General features: G+C 43.4%; 3 protein-coding genes across 3 annotated transcripts; 2 read left to right on the top strand and 1 right to left on the bottom strand.

The window, feature by feature from the left end:
* Positions 1-957, bottom strand: LOC103925790 (proto-oncogene Mas-like). The gene has a single exon (XM_009334561.1). It carries the CDS (start codon positions 955-957, stop codon positions 1-3), a length of 957 nt encoding a protein of 318 aa, XP_009332836.1.
* A 10,373-nt stretch (positions 958-11,330) lies between these two features.
* Positions 11,331-12,266, top strand: LOC103925833 (olfactory receptor 4S2-like). The gene has a single exon (XM_009334604.1). The coding sequence runs from the start codon at positions 11,331-11,333 to the stop codon at positions 12,264-12,266; it is 936 nt and encodes a 311-aa protein (XP_009332879.1).
* Positions 12,267-16,204: 3,938 nt separating this feature from the next.
* Positions 16,205-17,127, top strand: LOC103925832 (olfactory receptor 4S2-like). The gene is given in 2 exon segments (XM_009334603.1): positions 16,205-16,871; positions 16,874-17,127. Coding segments are annotated over 2 exon segments (921 nt in total).

Here is a 17,127-nt window from a genome sequence, read left to right as displayed (position 1 = left end):
TTAGGAGGACATAGTTATTGTGTCACGGGTTTCCCGTTCATCTTTGTCATCTGCTGAATCTTCAAAGGCCCTCTGGAATGCCAGCCTGAGGGTGAACTTGATTCTCCGATCCCTGTAGCTCCCCACAAGGAAGTAAATGATGGGGTTGAGACTGCTATTCACGCAGGACAGCACAAAGCCGATCTCTGGGGAGTAGAGAAATTTGTAGCCCAAGAAGTCAAAGAGGATCAGGATGCTCAAGGGCACAGCGAAAATGAGGAAGAAGAGGACGGTGAGCATGATGACAGTGAAGAGCCTGCCTGTTTGGAGGTGCTGGGAGCTGCACTTGACTCTAAGGAAGAGGGTCAGGCTGAAGAGCAGCATGAGGGGCGTGCAGAAGAGGAAGTCCAAGGCTCCGATGGTGATGAGCAGGAGCCGGCAGCTCCTGGCAGAGGGGCGAACGGTACACAAAACGTACCCGAGTGTGTTCAGCAGCAGGGAGAGACCCCAGAGCAGGCCCGCGATGGTGGCAGACAAGTGCTTTGGGCGGTGGCTTCGGCACCAGATTGGACAAAGGACAGACAGGCACCTCTCAATGCTGATGGCCGTCAGGAGATACAAGCCGGTCCCGTACATGAAAAGATCCAGGAAGAGGAATATCCCAAACTGCACCCCGACGTTGAACTGCATCAGGTACTGAACCGTCTCGATGGCGATGCAGAGGAGATACCCAAAGTCGGCAGCGGCCAGGTTCAGGATGTAGACAGTGAAGTGGTTTCTCCGGATGCGGAAGCCAAGGTACCATAGGACCATGCCATTTCCCACCATCCCACAGGCAGCGCTGATGAGGCAGAAGCTCTCCATGAACTTGAGGACAGCATATGATGGCTCTGTCTTTCCCGCAGCCCCACTCTGATTAGTCCCATGAGCCTGGCTGGTTGCAGTTGGAAGGAAGGCTGATGTAGTTGAAGTAATCATAATGAGTGATTTCAGACAGACCTGTAAGCAGAGAGGAGAGAGGTGGTAACTCCGGTGTGACTTTCCCTCATGGTGACCTGGTGGTGTTTCTTGATTTGTTCCAGCTCTTTGTAGCCAGAGCTTGATTTAGGGAGGGACTGCTGTGTTTGCACTTAGAGCACACAGCGTTGTTCCAAGCACTGTATATAAGGCCAAATTCTATATGACATGTAGGAAAAATTACATTGCAGTGTATTTCTCCCTTTTTAAAATTCATTTCTTGAGGGTCCTTTTTGCAGTCAGTATTGGGAAACAAATATCTTAAAAAAGCAATAAAAGCTCAGATTAATCATGCCTGAAAAGTTTCTCTTTTTCTTGTCTGAATAAAAAGAGAACCAAGTGTTAACAACTCTGGTATAATTGTCTTTGCTTCATGTGGCTAGGATTAGGTGAGACAAATCTTGTGACAAGTGTGTGAAAGTTCTAGGCAATCAGCATACAAGTTTAATCAGCATGAAAGCTGATCAAGTTTTGTCCTATGTATATGCCTAGAAAACACGGTAGAGAGTACTCAAAATAGCTGGTAGTTTTTTATGTTGATGACTGATTTCTGTTTTAATAAAGTGTAGTTTAATGTGTTTGGTTTGTTCCCTTGAGCCCTATGTACAGGCAATAAACAATTTAGTCTGACAGAGTCAGCCCTTAATAACTTCCTTCGCAGAGAGAAACTATAAGAACCACATGTGTGACAAAAAGTCTGACCCTCACAGGACATTGGAATTACGGCTCAAATAATTATTTCACCCCATTCCCTGAGGCAGTTCACCCTGCTTCTTCCCCCATGATACTGGGATCTGAATGAGAATCTTGGGGGTGAGGGAAAAAATAAAGTCGAAAAATTGGTTTCACACCCATTTTTTTGTCTGACGAGGTCAAACAGTGTGACTCTTTTCCTCTCTCCCCCCCAGCTATTAATGTTGACGTGGGAAGGTAGAGAAGGGTCTTGAAAGATAGCAGGAGATGATAGTTAAAAAGGAGAGAGGAACAAATCAAAACGGGGAGAGCTAGGAAGATGTGAATTATTGAACAGTCTAACCAGCATGAATAGTCTGTTCTCTCTTTGTAAAATGCTGCAGCATACATGGAGACAGACTTCCATAAACAAGCGAAATGTGACAGATTGAATCAATATTGTTTCATCTCAGCACCCCAGACACACTGTCTTCAGTGCTGCATGGATAGAGGCAAGATAAATGCATGATGCAGGTAATTTCCTTGGCCAGCTGATGGCCTGGAGCAGTGGAGACAATCTTGCTGCATTAGCCTGTGGAAGGCACGTACGCCAGCAGTGCTTGGTTGGGAATCCAGCTGGGACCGTTAAACCTGGCTTTCGCCGTTAAAAATGCAAACATCTCCTTTAACATTGCCTTTAAAGCTGCCGTTTGAATTAATGGAGGTTTATGAGCACCTCCAATGGTAATGTATTTTATCCTAAGATAGCTGTCTTAGGTAGGTGTGCAGTCACCTGCCTGTCTTTGCTGACTGCAGATACATTGCAGAGTGCCAGCTCCAGCGGGAGGATTAGTGTGTGGAGAGCTGAAGTTAGCTGAGGTGAATTCCACCCTTAACTTCACCAAGGCTTGCAGGATGTGAAACCTTTAGGGTTGACTGAAACCAGGGAACTTCTGGCACTGCCCCATACTCTTATATAGGAAGCTGGATGATTCTATCCTCAGCTGTTACGGGACCTTGAGTGCTTCTAACATTAAGACTTTAGAGACCAGTGGTCTCTAAAGAAAGAATTTTAGTACATACTGAAAGGACTACAGAAAAGAAAACCCGCCATCTCCTTCAGAATGCAAAGAATCTCTGTTGTAACAGTCTCACAACAGGAACATCCCTGAGTTCAAACTCAACTTCTCTTTCTTTATCTGGGGAGAGCAGCATACTGCCTGACCAACATCACTAGCAAGGCTACTTCTTCCCTGAACATCTGTAGCATGCAAAGTGAAAAGATACAGCCTTATGACTTTGTTCACTTCCTCACTACCTGCTTTTGAGGTGGCAGCAAATTACCAGACCTTGATTCACAGTAGAAAGCAGCTGAAGCAGCCTCTAATTCTGTGAACCAAGTCTGCTGTGAGGACAAAGGAAGACCCAGTGGTTAAGTGGTTCCCTAGCCTTTAGAAGACCCAATGCAGCACTGTGCTCTGCCACAAGCTATCTGTGTAACCTCAAGCAAATTTCCAATTGATTTGAAGAGGACATGAACATTTGAGTGTCACTTAAGCTCTGTCTAAGCCCATTCCAGCCTTCTGACCAGGTGCCCATTTTAGGAAAGCGGCTATTCTACCTCCCTGCTGCAGTCACGTCCAGAAGGCAATTGACCCCATCCTCCAGAAGTGCGTCTCTATCCACTGGGCATTCAGGGAATGCCATGTGATTAGCTGTCTCACTTAAGCTTATCAAGCATATTTCCTAATGTTAAAAGGCACGGCCCTGTGCCATTGGTCATATATGCATAAAGACTACCAGGTACAGATATGGCTGTAATGGACGCCCTGTGGATAAATGGCAAAACAAAATATTTTGCCTTCCACTGTAATGGAAGTGAAGGAATCCTTCTCTGACTTCTGTAGACTGTGGAGAAGAATACTGAAAAAGTCACTCACAGTTCTCATGTATTTATTGTATGACCTTGGAAAGACTGGTTTCTTGTTGTCTCCAAGACACATTCATGTCTCCAAGACACATTCAAGATGTGAGTCTACTTCCTTAATGAAACTAATTAATGAAAGCTTGCATCAAACAGCAGCAGACTGAGTCTAGGTGGTCTTTTTCTCTCTTGAGATTAAACATCCTTCCTATGGTTTGCATGCTAAGCACCATGTAGTTCTTGTGGCAGATGTCAGTCTGAACAGCCTTGACACCACAAAGACATTTTAGACTATGGACACAAAGTTATGATGTCGTATTTTCTTGGCTAATCTTAAGTGATCACTTAAGACCAAAACTCCTAATGCTAGGTCTCTGAATAATGGCATCTTATATTACAGAGGTGTATCTAGAGCAATTCAATAGCACTTGTTCATGGAAAAGGGTTGCCGGAATGAAGCTCTCCTTATCTTGAAAATGATCAAGACAATTGCTTTCCTATAGCCAATTTCTAACCAGCAGCAGAAGAAAATGTTTGATCTCCTTTCTTCCATTTTTTTTCTTCCTCCCTTCCCCTCACCATCTCTCCAAAAGCATGACAGAAAGCATTAGACAGAGTGCAATGGCAAAGATACCGCCTAGGAATTTCTCACCTTTTTGTGGGTTCCTTGGAATTTCAGTGACTGATTTGCAGTAGCTGCCTGGTATGGATCTGCTGGGTAAAATTGTCACCTGAATTCTGTGACATACAGTCCAGATAAAATCCTTGTGTCATACTGTAGTGCTGGGCTAGTTAGACACTATTTAAAAAGCCATCGTCTTTTTAACGTGACATCTGACAGCCAGCCAATCACTGTCTTGGGGAAATATCTAGTTTGTTTTGTGTGGTCACGTAGATTTGAACCACTTCCCCCTTCCCTCTTTGTACAGAACCTGTCACTGTCATGGCTGTGGAAATGTTTTTTTACTACTTCTCCCTTCTTCAGCCAGTCTCACAATACAAAGAAAGCAAGAACTATCTGTACAAAATTATACCTTGCCTCTTGCACTGATGCTTTGTTTCCTACTCGTGTCCCTGAGGTGCTCTAGTTTCACAGTCCTCGAAGAAGATGCCTTACTGCTGCTCAGGGTCACATAGATTGAGAAATTGTCTGTCCTTTTCCATAACGCCTGCTGATGATTTCACAACCTCCCTCAGCACAACTTCTCATTCCCCGAGGGCCTATTGTCCCTGCCAAACTGGCCTTAACACACGTCACCACAGAATGTCCTCTTCTGACCCACAGCCTCTCCCAACACGTTACCACCCTACTTCACACAACCTTTCCTGGAGGAGGGTCCACCCAAACTCTGTAGCCTTACCACACCTCAGCAGCTACAATTGCACAACCTCTGCTTGTGCTGCCTTCAATACACAATGCCCGCTTCTGATGTCATGAGCTCTTTCAGCGCAACTTCACACCCCACAGTATTACCTGCCGCTTCATACTGTCTTTCAGCACAGTCCTTCACCACACCTCAGGCACTTCCGATTTTACAAAATACCTCAAGACAGCCTCCAGCCTTGTGCCTTCCATTTCCAGTTTCACAACTTCCCCCCAAAGAGTGCCTCAACTCCATTCTCCCACCATCAAATTCACACCTCTTCACTACCTCATGTCTCTATCAAGACAGCCCCTTGCCAGCATTCACTACCCACCCACAACACCTCACTCATCATCTCATCATGCACAGTCCCTCCATGTGCATGAGTTACTGCCACCATGGTTGTCCACATCCATGTGCCAAAGTAAAGTGGAGTGAAAACGGAGAAACACCTTCCTCCTTTCCTGGCAGTAAGCACATCCTTACAGGGAACTATTTTGCAACAGGAGATACCAGCAGCTCTTGATTTGGGCTTGTGCATTAAGTCACTTCTGCTAGTCCATTTGGCTAGGGAAACAAAAGTAGATGAGTATGACCCTAGCCAAATTGCTGCCATGTGTGTCAGTGGGTACAGAAACTGGCAGATCTGGCCCAAATAGCTTAGCAGGCCAGATACCCGATGTTCATCCTTAGCTTCCTCTGCCATTTGTTGTTCCTCTTCCTTTCCCAAAGATTGTTTTTAGTTTCTTGCCCAATACTCTCTTTCCTATAGTAACTACTGTTAACCCTTATTAACCTGGCCAGGACTCCAGGCTACAGTGAGATGATATTTAAGTTAGAGGACTATTTTCACCCAGAGAGTATTTAACCTCCTCATTAATTTGGGGATTTTCTTTTTCACTGCATGGATTGCTGGCATTCTGTGTCGGGAGATAGTTACGTTACCTTGGTTGTTATTGGGCCATTGTAAATTTCAAGAAATGTCAACAAAACAAAGTAATGGGCAGTGGATGAAACAATTTATTTATTGACACCCATAAGTCAAAAGCTAAAAATATACAGTAGACTTCAGAGCAGTGATGAATTTGAGTTGAACTGATGCATGAATTGGCATATCCGTTTGCTTTATTGTGTTTCGTTTCATAGATTCACCTTTGGCTGCAGAAGTTTTAAGTTAAGAAGGATGAGGCTCTTCTTGACAGCAAAATTGCATAGAATCAGAATGGTTTGGGTTGGAAGGGACCTTCAAAGATCATCTAGTCCAACCCCCCTGCCGTGGGCAGGGACATCTTTCACTGGATCAGGTTGCTCAAAGCCCCATCCAACCTGACGTTGAACACTTCCAGGGATGGGGCATCCACAGCTTCTCTGAGCAACCTGTTCCAGTGTCTCACCACACTCATCACAAAAAATTTCTTCCTTATCTCCAATCTAAATCTACTCTTTTTCAGTTTAAAACCATTGCCCCTTGTCCTGTCACTACAGGCCTCATGGAAAAGCCTTTCTTTGTCTGTCTTATGAGCCCCCTTTATATATTGAAAGGCCACAAGAAGGTCTTGAGGAGCCTTCTCTTCTTCAGGCTGAACTCTCTCAGCCTTTCTTCATAGGAGAGCTGTTCCAGCCCTCGGATCATTTTCATGGCCCTCCTCTGGACCCACTCTAACAGGTCCATGCCTGTCTTGTACTGAGGGCTCCAGCGCTGGACGCAGTACTCCAGGTGGGGTCTCACCAGAGCGGAGTAGAGGGCGAGAATCACCTCCGTTGACCTGCTGGTCACACTTCTTTTGATGCAGCCCAGGATACGGTTGGCTTTCTGGGCCGCGAGCACACATTGTCGGCTCATGTTCAATTTTTCATCCACCGGTACCCCCAAGTCCTTGTCTGCAGGGCTGCTCTCAATCCCTTCATCCCCTAGTCTGTACTGGTAGTGGTGATTGCCCCAACCCAGGAGCATGACCTTGCACTTGGCCTTGCTGAACTTCATGAGGTTCTCATGGGCCCACTCGTCAAGCCTGTCCAGGTCCCTCTGGATGGCATCCCTTCCCTCAAGCATATCAACTGCACCGCTCAGCTTGGTGTCATCTGCAAACTGGCTGGGGGTGCACTTGATCCCACTGTCTATATCAGTGATGAAGACATTAAATAGTGTCGGTCCCAGTATGGACCCTTGAGGGACACCACTCGTTGCTGGTTTCTACTTGGACATTGAGCCATTGACTGTAACTCTTTGGACGCAGCCTTTGTGTGCCCTAAGTAATTCTGTTCAAAATCCAGATGTCTATTTCAGACCTAATCCCATCCTAAAATCAGGTCTGAGATAGATCAGGTGAGTCAATTTCTGGAGACATCTATTTCTTTCCATAGGAGAGCCTAGAATGACAAAGACTCAACTCAGCTGACTTCCACAGCCACAAAAGAGCTGACTTCCTTCCTCGGTTTCCCCATTTGTAAACTAAGGATTTTTTTTACTTAATCTGTGATTTGCTGACCTTTGCTAAAACGTGCAAGTTCTTACAAGAGGCTTTATTCACTGGGTTGCCAGTGACGAAATTTCATGCAAAATAGGACTTGAAGTGTCATCAAGAGGTAACCCAGGCCATCTTCTGCCTCTGTGAAAACTTAACTTAATCATAACCACCACTGAGAGAAGGGTGCCTAACCTGCCCTTTAAAAGACTACTGTGACAGGTAACTCTTTACCACCCCCAGAGTAACTCTTTTCCACCCCTCTCTTTACTGGTAGAAATCTCCCTGCCTTTTTTTTAAGGAAGATTTGTGTTTTTTGTGTTTTCTTTTTGGAATACACAAAGATGTGAAGTACTGTTTTATTACTCACAATGCCATAAAGCCAAACCAGTGGATCTATTGGGCTTCTACACTTGGGAAAACCATAAAGCGTGGCTTAACGAAGGACTCTGGAAAGGGTTAACTGAACTAGGTCACTGCACAAGCTTGTCCAGTTTAATATTCAGCTAATCCATTGGCTGTTATTTCTACTGGAGAAATCCTGAAATGCCTTCATAATATCATTATCACTGACTGACGGCTATCACTTTAAAATATGTTTGCTCACACTTTTCAGTCAGGACAGGATTAATTTCTCCTCCTTTGCCCCTTCCTTTTATGCCTTCCCTTCACTAAGGCTCCACGCCTCCCTCCCCCAGCCCCAAGAGCCCTTTCAGGGGGGAGATTTCCTTGGAGAGGCTTACAGAGTGCTACTTAAGGAGTTGTCTTCTCGGCCTTCTTTCCGCTGCTGGGTTGTGAATGCATCATTCAGTGCACACAGGCCAGGCCACGCTAGCCAGACAGCCCGTCAAAGCAGTTCTTACATAGGCAGAAAATACCAAGATACACTTGTGACACAGAAAAGCAAGAAATTAAATTAGACGGGATTATACAGTAAAAGGCACCTCCTAAGCAAGTGTTGGAAGCTTTCCAGAAGCCGTTCTATGTTCTTTAAAGACTCTGTGCTCTAACACATTCCTACCAGGGAAGGCAGGTGTTAAGGAGAGAAAATCATTCCTCCCTTATGCAAAAAATTAGATCTCCAAATACAGAGGAGGTAAGTTTTCCAGGTTCTCTGGATGCTTTCTTTTCTTTTTTTGTTCCCTTTCTTCATTTCTCTTCCTGATTTCCTTTCCTCTTTTGTTTCCCTTCTTCTTGAACAAATGTGAACATACAAAAAGAAATTTTCACTAAAGTTATCAACTGTCTATAGCTATCTTTGGCTGGAACTATGTACAGAGCTAGTTCTGTAGTCCCGGATTAGATTATTTTGTTATTTTGTTTCCCATTAACCACCGGAGATTTTAGGGAAGAATGCTTGCAATAAGGAGATGGTGCAATTTCTCATCCTTTTTGAAATGTCAGCAGTCCACATTGTATTTATTTTATTTTGCAATTGATTGCATTATATCATATACCTCTAGTCTGTCCCTGAAAAGATACTTTTAGAGGTAAGACATAACTTGTGGGAATCCTCTACCGAGTTAGTCGTTCTAGTCATCCTCTTAGAGTCAACAGAAAGAAATAGGCACCTCCAGCAGGTAATTAATCACATCTTTAAGTAGACAATTTAGGCTGGTCATGAATTGCCCTGCAAAGGCAGAAAAAGGAGTGCACGTGACTGGCTCAGATACAGGTGCCCACATGACATAAGTCAATGAGATGGAATGAGGCAGATGAATATATTGTACAATGCAATTTGGTGGTGACAGGGGCCTTACCAAGAGGGACACACAGTAAAGCTGTCTGTTGTGAATGGGTTGTGTCTTTACAATCCTTTCAAAAATTATACACCTTGTTTTAGCCTAGGAGTTTCCCATCTGCCGTTATTCAGGAATATAGTTTTCCTTGATCATTTATCTCTTGGTCACTCCTTTCTGAACCACTGATTGCCTAAATGTGACACCGAGACTGGTGGGGTTTGCTTCCAGTTCCACTCTGGCCTAGACGGAGCCCAGCTGTTTCTCTTCCACTGGCTACTGCACAGCCATAAATATGTACCCATTTTGTCCTTTTGTTTTCTGTAGAAATCTGGGTCAGTGCTAAGGGAAAAGAGGAGGGATGGAAAGGTACACAATTTGGTAAGACTAGGTAGAAATCGATATCACATTGTTCTTATTGATCGTTTTTTCTTGGAGATATATCAGAAAAGGAATTATCCATGGAAATTGTATCCCACTTCTTGAATATCTTTTACCTACTGTTAGTACAGCTGTAAGCACAGGAAAAGTCCCTAACTTTCCCAACTTCCTCTCTAGGCTTTACTTTGTGGCTTTGAGAGCAATTTTGGTTTTTCTCCATTTCAGTGTTTCCTGTGGATGCTTGATCAGTTTTTGCCTGCACAAGCGTTTCTGATTTTGCTGTAATTTTATGTAGGTGCTAGATAATTTGAATTAACTGAATCATTCCACAGATTTGCTCAGATCACCTGCACAAACGGGGAGAACTGCTTGTGTTTTCATTGGGCAGGACTTACAATGGTGATTTTTAACAGCAGTTGACTGGGAATGTTTTGATACTAGGATGAATCCCATACAGCTTATAATTTGTTTCTAAGCGGTGCCTATTTTTAGCTTAATCTGGTGGTTTCCAGGCTTCTTTGACCAAAGGAACTTTGATATCTGGGTGCATAATGGCAAGTTGGTGATGTTAAGGACTAAGTTTTTTAAAGATGTAGGTTATTTATTTACTAGTGACATGTACTGCTCCGGGGGCTATAGCTGGAACAGGCCAAGCCAAAGAAGCCCCACATTCACACTGGAATGGGACCATGTCTGAAAAGAGAAACTGTAGAGGTGTAGAAACGCCTAGAGATAAGGAGTTCAGCTATAGCACAAAAAAAAAAAAATGGGGATGGCATTATGGAGAGCTCTGAGCTACTTTCAGGGGACAAAAAGGATTATTCCCTGAAGTTAACTTTACCCTGGTGATGTTACTTTACTCAGGCTCCTCCTAGTCAATGGAAAAAGAAAGTTCTGTAAAGGACCTTAGTTTAGCTGTTCTGCCTATAGAGAGACTTTGACCACCAGCTAGATTGGCTTCGCTAAACAGAAATTAACCCTTGAGAATATCCCCCAGAGTGTGTCACAAATCAGTATAAAGTAAAATTCATACAATGCTGGGACAGAAAATCTGAAAAGATCCTTTCATTCTTCTTTCCCCTCAAAAAAACCATCGCTGAGATTTAGAGCAAGCTAAATACTAGAGGAAGTCATATGTGAAATTGTTTGCTGTTTTCACCATGATAGATAACTTCCCCAGAACTCATTGTTCAGTCCATTAAGCTGCAAATTTATGTTTCAAAATGTATATACACGAGAGATATTTTTTTCTCTGTGAGTGGTTTCATTTCCCCTCTGAACAACAATTCAAAGATCATTTTTACTTGTAAAATAAATCAGCATTCCAAGGAATATTTCCAGGTGTTCTTAAAGGCACGGTTTTTACAAAGATTGCTTTCATGGACTTGGTCTACACTGAAGGCAAATGTGCTATTAAACATCAGTAGCCACTGTAGTGCTTGAGGCGAACACTCTGGCTTTGTCCTTAGCACGCCAGCCATAGGTCCAGTCCTTCAAAATCCTGGAGGACCTGGAGGAACGTATCACAAAGCGCACCTGTCTCAGTGCGGTAACAGCCATGGCTGAAGTCTCATGCAAGGAGAATTAAATACCCAGGGGGGGAAGAAAAAAACCCAACAAAAAAAAAACTTCATAAACTTAATACTAATCATATATATTTCTTAGTCTGTATGCACTTCTGATAAAGAATTCATTATTAATAATGAAAAAACCTGATGAATCAATCATTTGTCTTTATTTTTCCATGTGCCTAGGCTGTACCTTGCATATCGCCACCCAACTGATTAACATGGAGAATGCAAGCAGTGTGAAGGAATTCATTCTTCTGGGCCTCTCAGAGAATCAAGCGGTGCAGAAAATATGTTTTGTGATGTTTCTGTTCTTCTATATGGTTACTGTGGCAGGAAATCTGCTCATTGTTATCACTGTAATTAGCAGTCAATGTCTGAACTCTCCCATGTATTTCTTCCTCTGCTACCTGTCCTTTGTAGATATCTGTTACTCTTCCGTCACAGCTCCCAAAATGATTGCCAACTTCCTTGTTGAAAATAAAACCATCTCCTTTGTGGGTTGCATAGCACAGCTGTTTGGGGTACATTTCTTTGGCTGCACAGAGATCTTCATCCTCACAGTGATGGCCTACGATCGCTATGTTGCCATCTGCAGACCTCTCCACTATACCACCCTCATGACCAGGCGTGTGTGTGGCTGGATGGTGATCGGCTCATGGGTAGGAGGTTTCGTGCACTCCACAGTGCAGACTCTTGTAACCACTCAGCTCCCCTTCTGTGGCCCTAACAAAATTGACCACTACTTCTGTGATGTCCACCCCCTACTACAACTGGCCTGTACCAACACCTACGCTGTAGGCATCATTGTCGTTGCCAACAGCAGAATGATAACTCTGAGCTGTTTCTTCATCCTGGTCATGTCCTACGTTGTCATCCTGGTTTCCTTGAAAAGTCAAACATCCAAAGGGTGGCACAAAGCCCTCTCCACCTGTGGGTCCCACATCGCTGTGGTGATTCTGTTCTTCGGGCCATGCATGTTCATCTACATACGTCCATCCGGCAATCTGTCAGCAGACAAGAGCGTGGCAGTGTTTTACACTGTCATCACACCCATGCTGAACCCACTCATCTACGCGCTAAGAAATAAGGAGGTGAAGAGTGCCATGAGAAAACTATGGAGTAGAAAAGTGGGAAGTGAAAATGGAAAGGTGTAGAACTGTGGTAACATTTCCAAAGGATCGGAGAAAATCAAGCATCTTTCACTGTAATTTCTTTTGTGAAAATTCCCCAAGAACTGCCTTTCAAAGAAAAGCTTGCTGTTAGCTCCTGTTGTAATTAGGAAGACACTGAAGGTTCATCTTTTGATTTGAAAGACATTGTGAACTCTGTGACAAGCAGGCATTCCCTTTCTATTGTCTTGTCAACTAGTGCAGGCCCGGGCCTGGGGTTCCTGAGCACTAACTGAAACACCAGTGTTTAAATAAATACTATCAAAAATACTGAAAATGTTGTCCAGGTAGAGCATCCCATTACTCAGCTATAAACTTGCAGACAAACTCCATCTGCTCTGTAATTCATTCAGCTGGGAAAGAGAGGACTATGGTCACCTTCTGCCGGAAACAGTCATGCCAAAGGAGGCCCCTTTCTGCTTGCAGTAAATGCCTTTTTATGAGAAGCACATTGCGGTATCTTGAAACCATGAGTTAGCAATTAAAAACCTGATGTTAGGTGCTAGTTGGGTCATTTGCCAATGCAGATAGCGGGGAAGCTTCTCCCCTTCCCCTGCCAGTGCAACAAATCCTTTCTGCAGTGTTCAAAGTCAGGTTGGATGGGGATTTGAGCAACCTGATCTAGTGAAATCTGTCCCTGCCCATGGCAGGGGGGTTTGGACTAGATGATCTTCAAAGGGTCCTTCCAACCCAAACTGTTCTATAATTCTATCTACTTCACCTATCACTGATGCCATCCTTCCAACCATCCCCTCTATCCTTCAGCTCTGATTCAGGTTTTTTATTTTAATGTTTAGACTAATACAGAATCATAGGTCTAGTGAAAGACACCTTGCTGACTTTAAGAAATGAAGGAGTCACCAAAGAAGGCATTTGGAGGCACAATTTCATGTGTCAATGGAAAAAAAAAGGATTATTTAGGAACTATTCCAGTATGCAAGACAAATCCTAGCCCAACAGAGCACATTTACACACCCACACGAGCACATTTACACACCCACACAAGGGAAGAAGGAGGTTTTCCATGGGAACAGCTGGTACACCTACTATTGCAGGAGGGAAGAGAAGAAACATGAGGATGAAAGACCAAACCAGTTCAGTGCCAGCAAAAGCTGTCACAGGGTGATAAGCTATAGCAGCTCGGGGTCTCCACCTGAGGAGCCACAATCAGACAAGAGACCCTAGCCCCTACCTTGCCAGCAGAAAACCACCGAATCAGCTGAGTGAGGAAGGAAAAGACCTGCTTGGTGCCATCCAAAAGTAATTGAAGCATTTTTATTTCTTCACTTACATTCCCTATAAACACCTGCACCTGTGTTACACCTTAACGTGACTTAAGTAGGATTCAAGGTTACAAGGTGTTCCCAGCCCAAGCTGGGGCTTATAACTTTATATATATATACACAAAATTATATATATACATATGTATATTAAAAATAGATTATTTTTTTGAATGCTTTGGGGGTGAACACCAATTTTTTTTTCTGGAGATCTCACTTCTGGGTGCTGCTGGGCAAATATTCAACCATAGCTTATGGAAGGTGTCACTGAAAACACCACTAGGCTCCTCTACACTTCGGTAAGAATTCTTATAAGAATTTAATACTCGGGCTAAAGAGTTGCTTCTGTGTTTTGCATTGTCTCAGTAAAAATTCCTGGTAAGCAGTGAGGACTAACCACAAACCTTTCTAAATTTTTGAATTGATTTCCTGTTTTACTTCCTGTTTCAAATTTGTACAGCAGACATCTAAGGGATAACAGTCTATAGCACAGTTGTGATATTTTTTTGTGCTGTTAACATGAAATGGTAAGAACAAGTTAATAAGAAATAAGAACACATATGAGGAATATTAGCTTAGGACAGAAAACAGAATTTATATAAATGTCCTGTGTAAGAGACATTTTTACTTCAAGAATGCTTGATTGCAAAGGAAAGGTGAATATAAATCTTGCAAATGGCCAGGTGTGATGTTTATTTGAACTAGAAATGCTTCCAGAAGAAATACATGTCCAATAGTAAATAAAGTCTATTTATCCGGACAGCATTAAAAAGCCAGCCAGCAAAGAAACAAGGAAGCAAGCAAACCCATGCGCAGTGTAACAGTCTAGATGACCATGCTCCAGCATCACTCTCCAGAGACTACCCTAATAGCTATCCAATTTTTAGCTCCTTGTCCACTGATGATTTCTGACAAAACTTCGTATGCCTCTGGGATCTCATTACTCCTGATAGTCTTGTGATTCTGCTGTGTGATTTACTTTAAATATTTCTGCTACAATTTCCCCATCTTGTGAGAGATAATTGTTCTTGTAGATGCTCCTGGAAGGTTTTTTTTTCAGAATGGGAAATGCAGATCGAGAGTCAGGCTGTTCTTTTCAGCCACTGTATGTTTCAGAATGGGCAGAGATACGGACTGCTTTCACAACATCTAAGCAGCAACTTGCAGCTGAGACATTCTGATGAAACCACCTCAAGTGGTCAGAGGAGGTCATCAGAGGAGGAATAGCAAGCGAACTCTCAGAGACTGGCAAATATGAACTGTGTAAGTTTTCTGATATTGTTCCTTTGTTTTGGTCAAGCGTGACTGAAATCCTAACTTTGAAAATAGGCATTTCTGGTGAGTGACTTTTGTGAGGTCCGTTTTATGACTTAGAAAAACTCAATTACAGATTTTTCAGCCTTTGTTTTAGTTGATGTCTTACTTGCTTTTTTTCCCCAGTTATATGCCGTTTCCAGAAAGATCTGTCAATAGGATGTTGTCAGTGTTACAGAGAGGACTCAGGAGCTGATGACTGCACTTCCGATGTACTCAGTCTTACATTGTCTCAGCTGGACATGTCAGGCAACAATGGTCGCAACACACACACTTTCGTCTTCCCCACAGTGCTTTCCCTCTGCTCATGGAGGGGCATGGAGGCAGGGATGGAGACACTAAAGAGCCTTTCCTCTGCTGCCCTAGTTGGGGAGTAGCCAGTAGGTGAGGCAGAGAGCTCAGGAGAAAGAACCGAGTGTCCTGTGATTGTCAAATAGAACTCAGACCCCAAAGGGCTTGCTGATATCACAGACAAGGTTATTACACCTTTGCCACCTCTATCTTCATGTATAAATTGAACACTAGTGATACTTGTCTACTGCATGGGAATGCCGCAAAGGTGAATTCATGGGTGTTTGTGAGTAAAGGAGGGTCACCAGCAGTGCATTCATTACCCCAGTGTCACTACAGATGTATTTGTGAGGTGTTCCACACTAAGTCCAGGACTTGGGTGAGGTATACAAACCCCTGCTAATGCACCATTAATGCAAATTAGCTCCAGATTAGTTCATTCGTGTACTCTGAGAAAGGTGGTCCAAGAAGACACTGGCCAGCTCTTTCTGTGACTGAACTTACTCAGGTCTATCACAGTCAGAGAGATAATAAGGAGTAGTTCTGTTGCATTCCTTTAGAGGACTGAAAAGGAAAGTACAATCACTGCTTGCACAAGGGCCTTCCTCAGGCCATGATCAAAGTGTTGAGACTTGAATTATAGCCGCACTGTGTCTTTTGGTCAACTTTTATTTCCAAATCAACATTGTACGGTAAAAATGGGTCTTGAGGGGACCTGGTAATTAGTCGTCTTTTTTAAAAGAGGCAAAGGTGAGAACTAGGATTCCTGAGGGTATTATTTCTACCACCCTCCTCAAATAAATAATCTGAGCTTGTTATTATATATGTCAATAATACATTCTGATTTGGATATCACCTGTTACTCCTTGAGGGAAGCATTGACTTTAAATGGAAACTGTCCCAAAAAGACAGCAAAGGAAATATGCTTAATATTTAACACAGCAGTAGTCAGTATGGATGTGTACTGAGAATGGCCCATGTCTAATGCCATAGCTGGCGTCTCTTTTCTGTGCTTCAGGTCCTGCCTACATGGTATCTATGGAAAACAAAAACAATGTGACGGAATTCATCCTCCGTGGACTAACACAAGATAAGACAGTAGCAAAAGTGTGCTTCTCATTATTCTTAGTCTTCTATGCCACTACCATTCTTGGAAACCTGCTTATCATCATTATTATAAAGACAAGCGAACAGCTGAACTCTCCCATGTACTTCTTCCTGAGCTACTTATCTTTTGTAGACATCAGTTACTCTACTGTCGCAGCTCCCAAACTCATTTATGACCTTCTTGTTGAGAAGAAGACCATCTCTTTTGCGGGCTGCATAGCTCAACTGTTTGCGGGCCATTTCTTCGGGTGCGCTGAGATCTTCCTTCTCACAGTGATGGCCTATGATCGTTGCGTTGCTATATGCAAGCCGCTTCATTACACAAATACTGTGAACAAGCATGTCTGTGGCTGGCTGGTGGCAGCTTCTTGGGTGGGAGGCTTTGTACACTCAGTGGTGCAGACCCTGCAGACCATTCAGCTACCATTTTGTGGGCCCAATGAGATCGACCACTATTGCTGTGATGTTCACCCTTTACTGAAGCTGGCCTGCACTGACACCTACATCACTGGTGTCATTGTGGCTGCCAATAGTGGTGTGATTTCCCTGAGCTGTTTTGTTGTTCTTATCGTGTCCTATGCTGTTATCGGTTTCTCTGTTTCTCTTCCGAAGGGCGTCTCAAAGCACTCTATACCTTTTCTTCCCACATCACTGTTGTAGTTCTGTTCTTTGGGCCGTGCATTTTCATCTATATGCGCCCTTCCACCACCTTCTCAGCAGACAAGATGGTGTCTGTGTTCTACACCATCATCACGCCTATGCTCAATCCCTTGATCTACACCCTCCGAAATGAAGAGGTGAAAAATGCCATGAAAAAGTTGTGGAGCAGAAAAGTGAAGAGGAGTGAGAAATGA

Source organism: Pygoscelis adeliae, unplaced genomic scaffold, assembly GCF_000699105.1.
Source record: "Pygoscelis adeliae isolate BGI_AS28 unplaced genomic scaffold, ASM69910v1 Scaffold171, whole genome shotgun sequence".
NCBI classification, from domain to species: domain Eukaryota; kingdom Metazoa; phylum Chordata; class Aves; order Sphenisciformes; family Spheniscidae; genus Pygoscelis; species Pygoscelis adeliae.
Note: the sequence above shows the minus strand (reverse complement) of the source record. Positions and strands in the feature narration are given on the sequence as shown.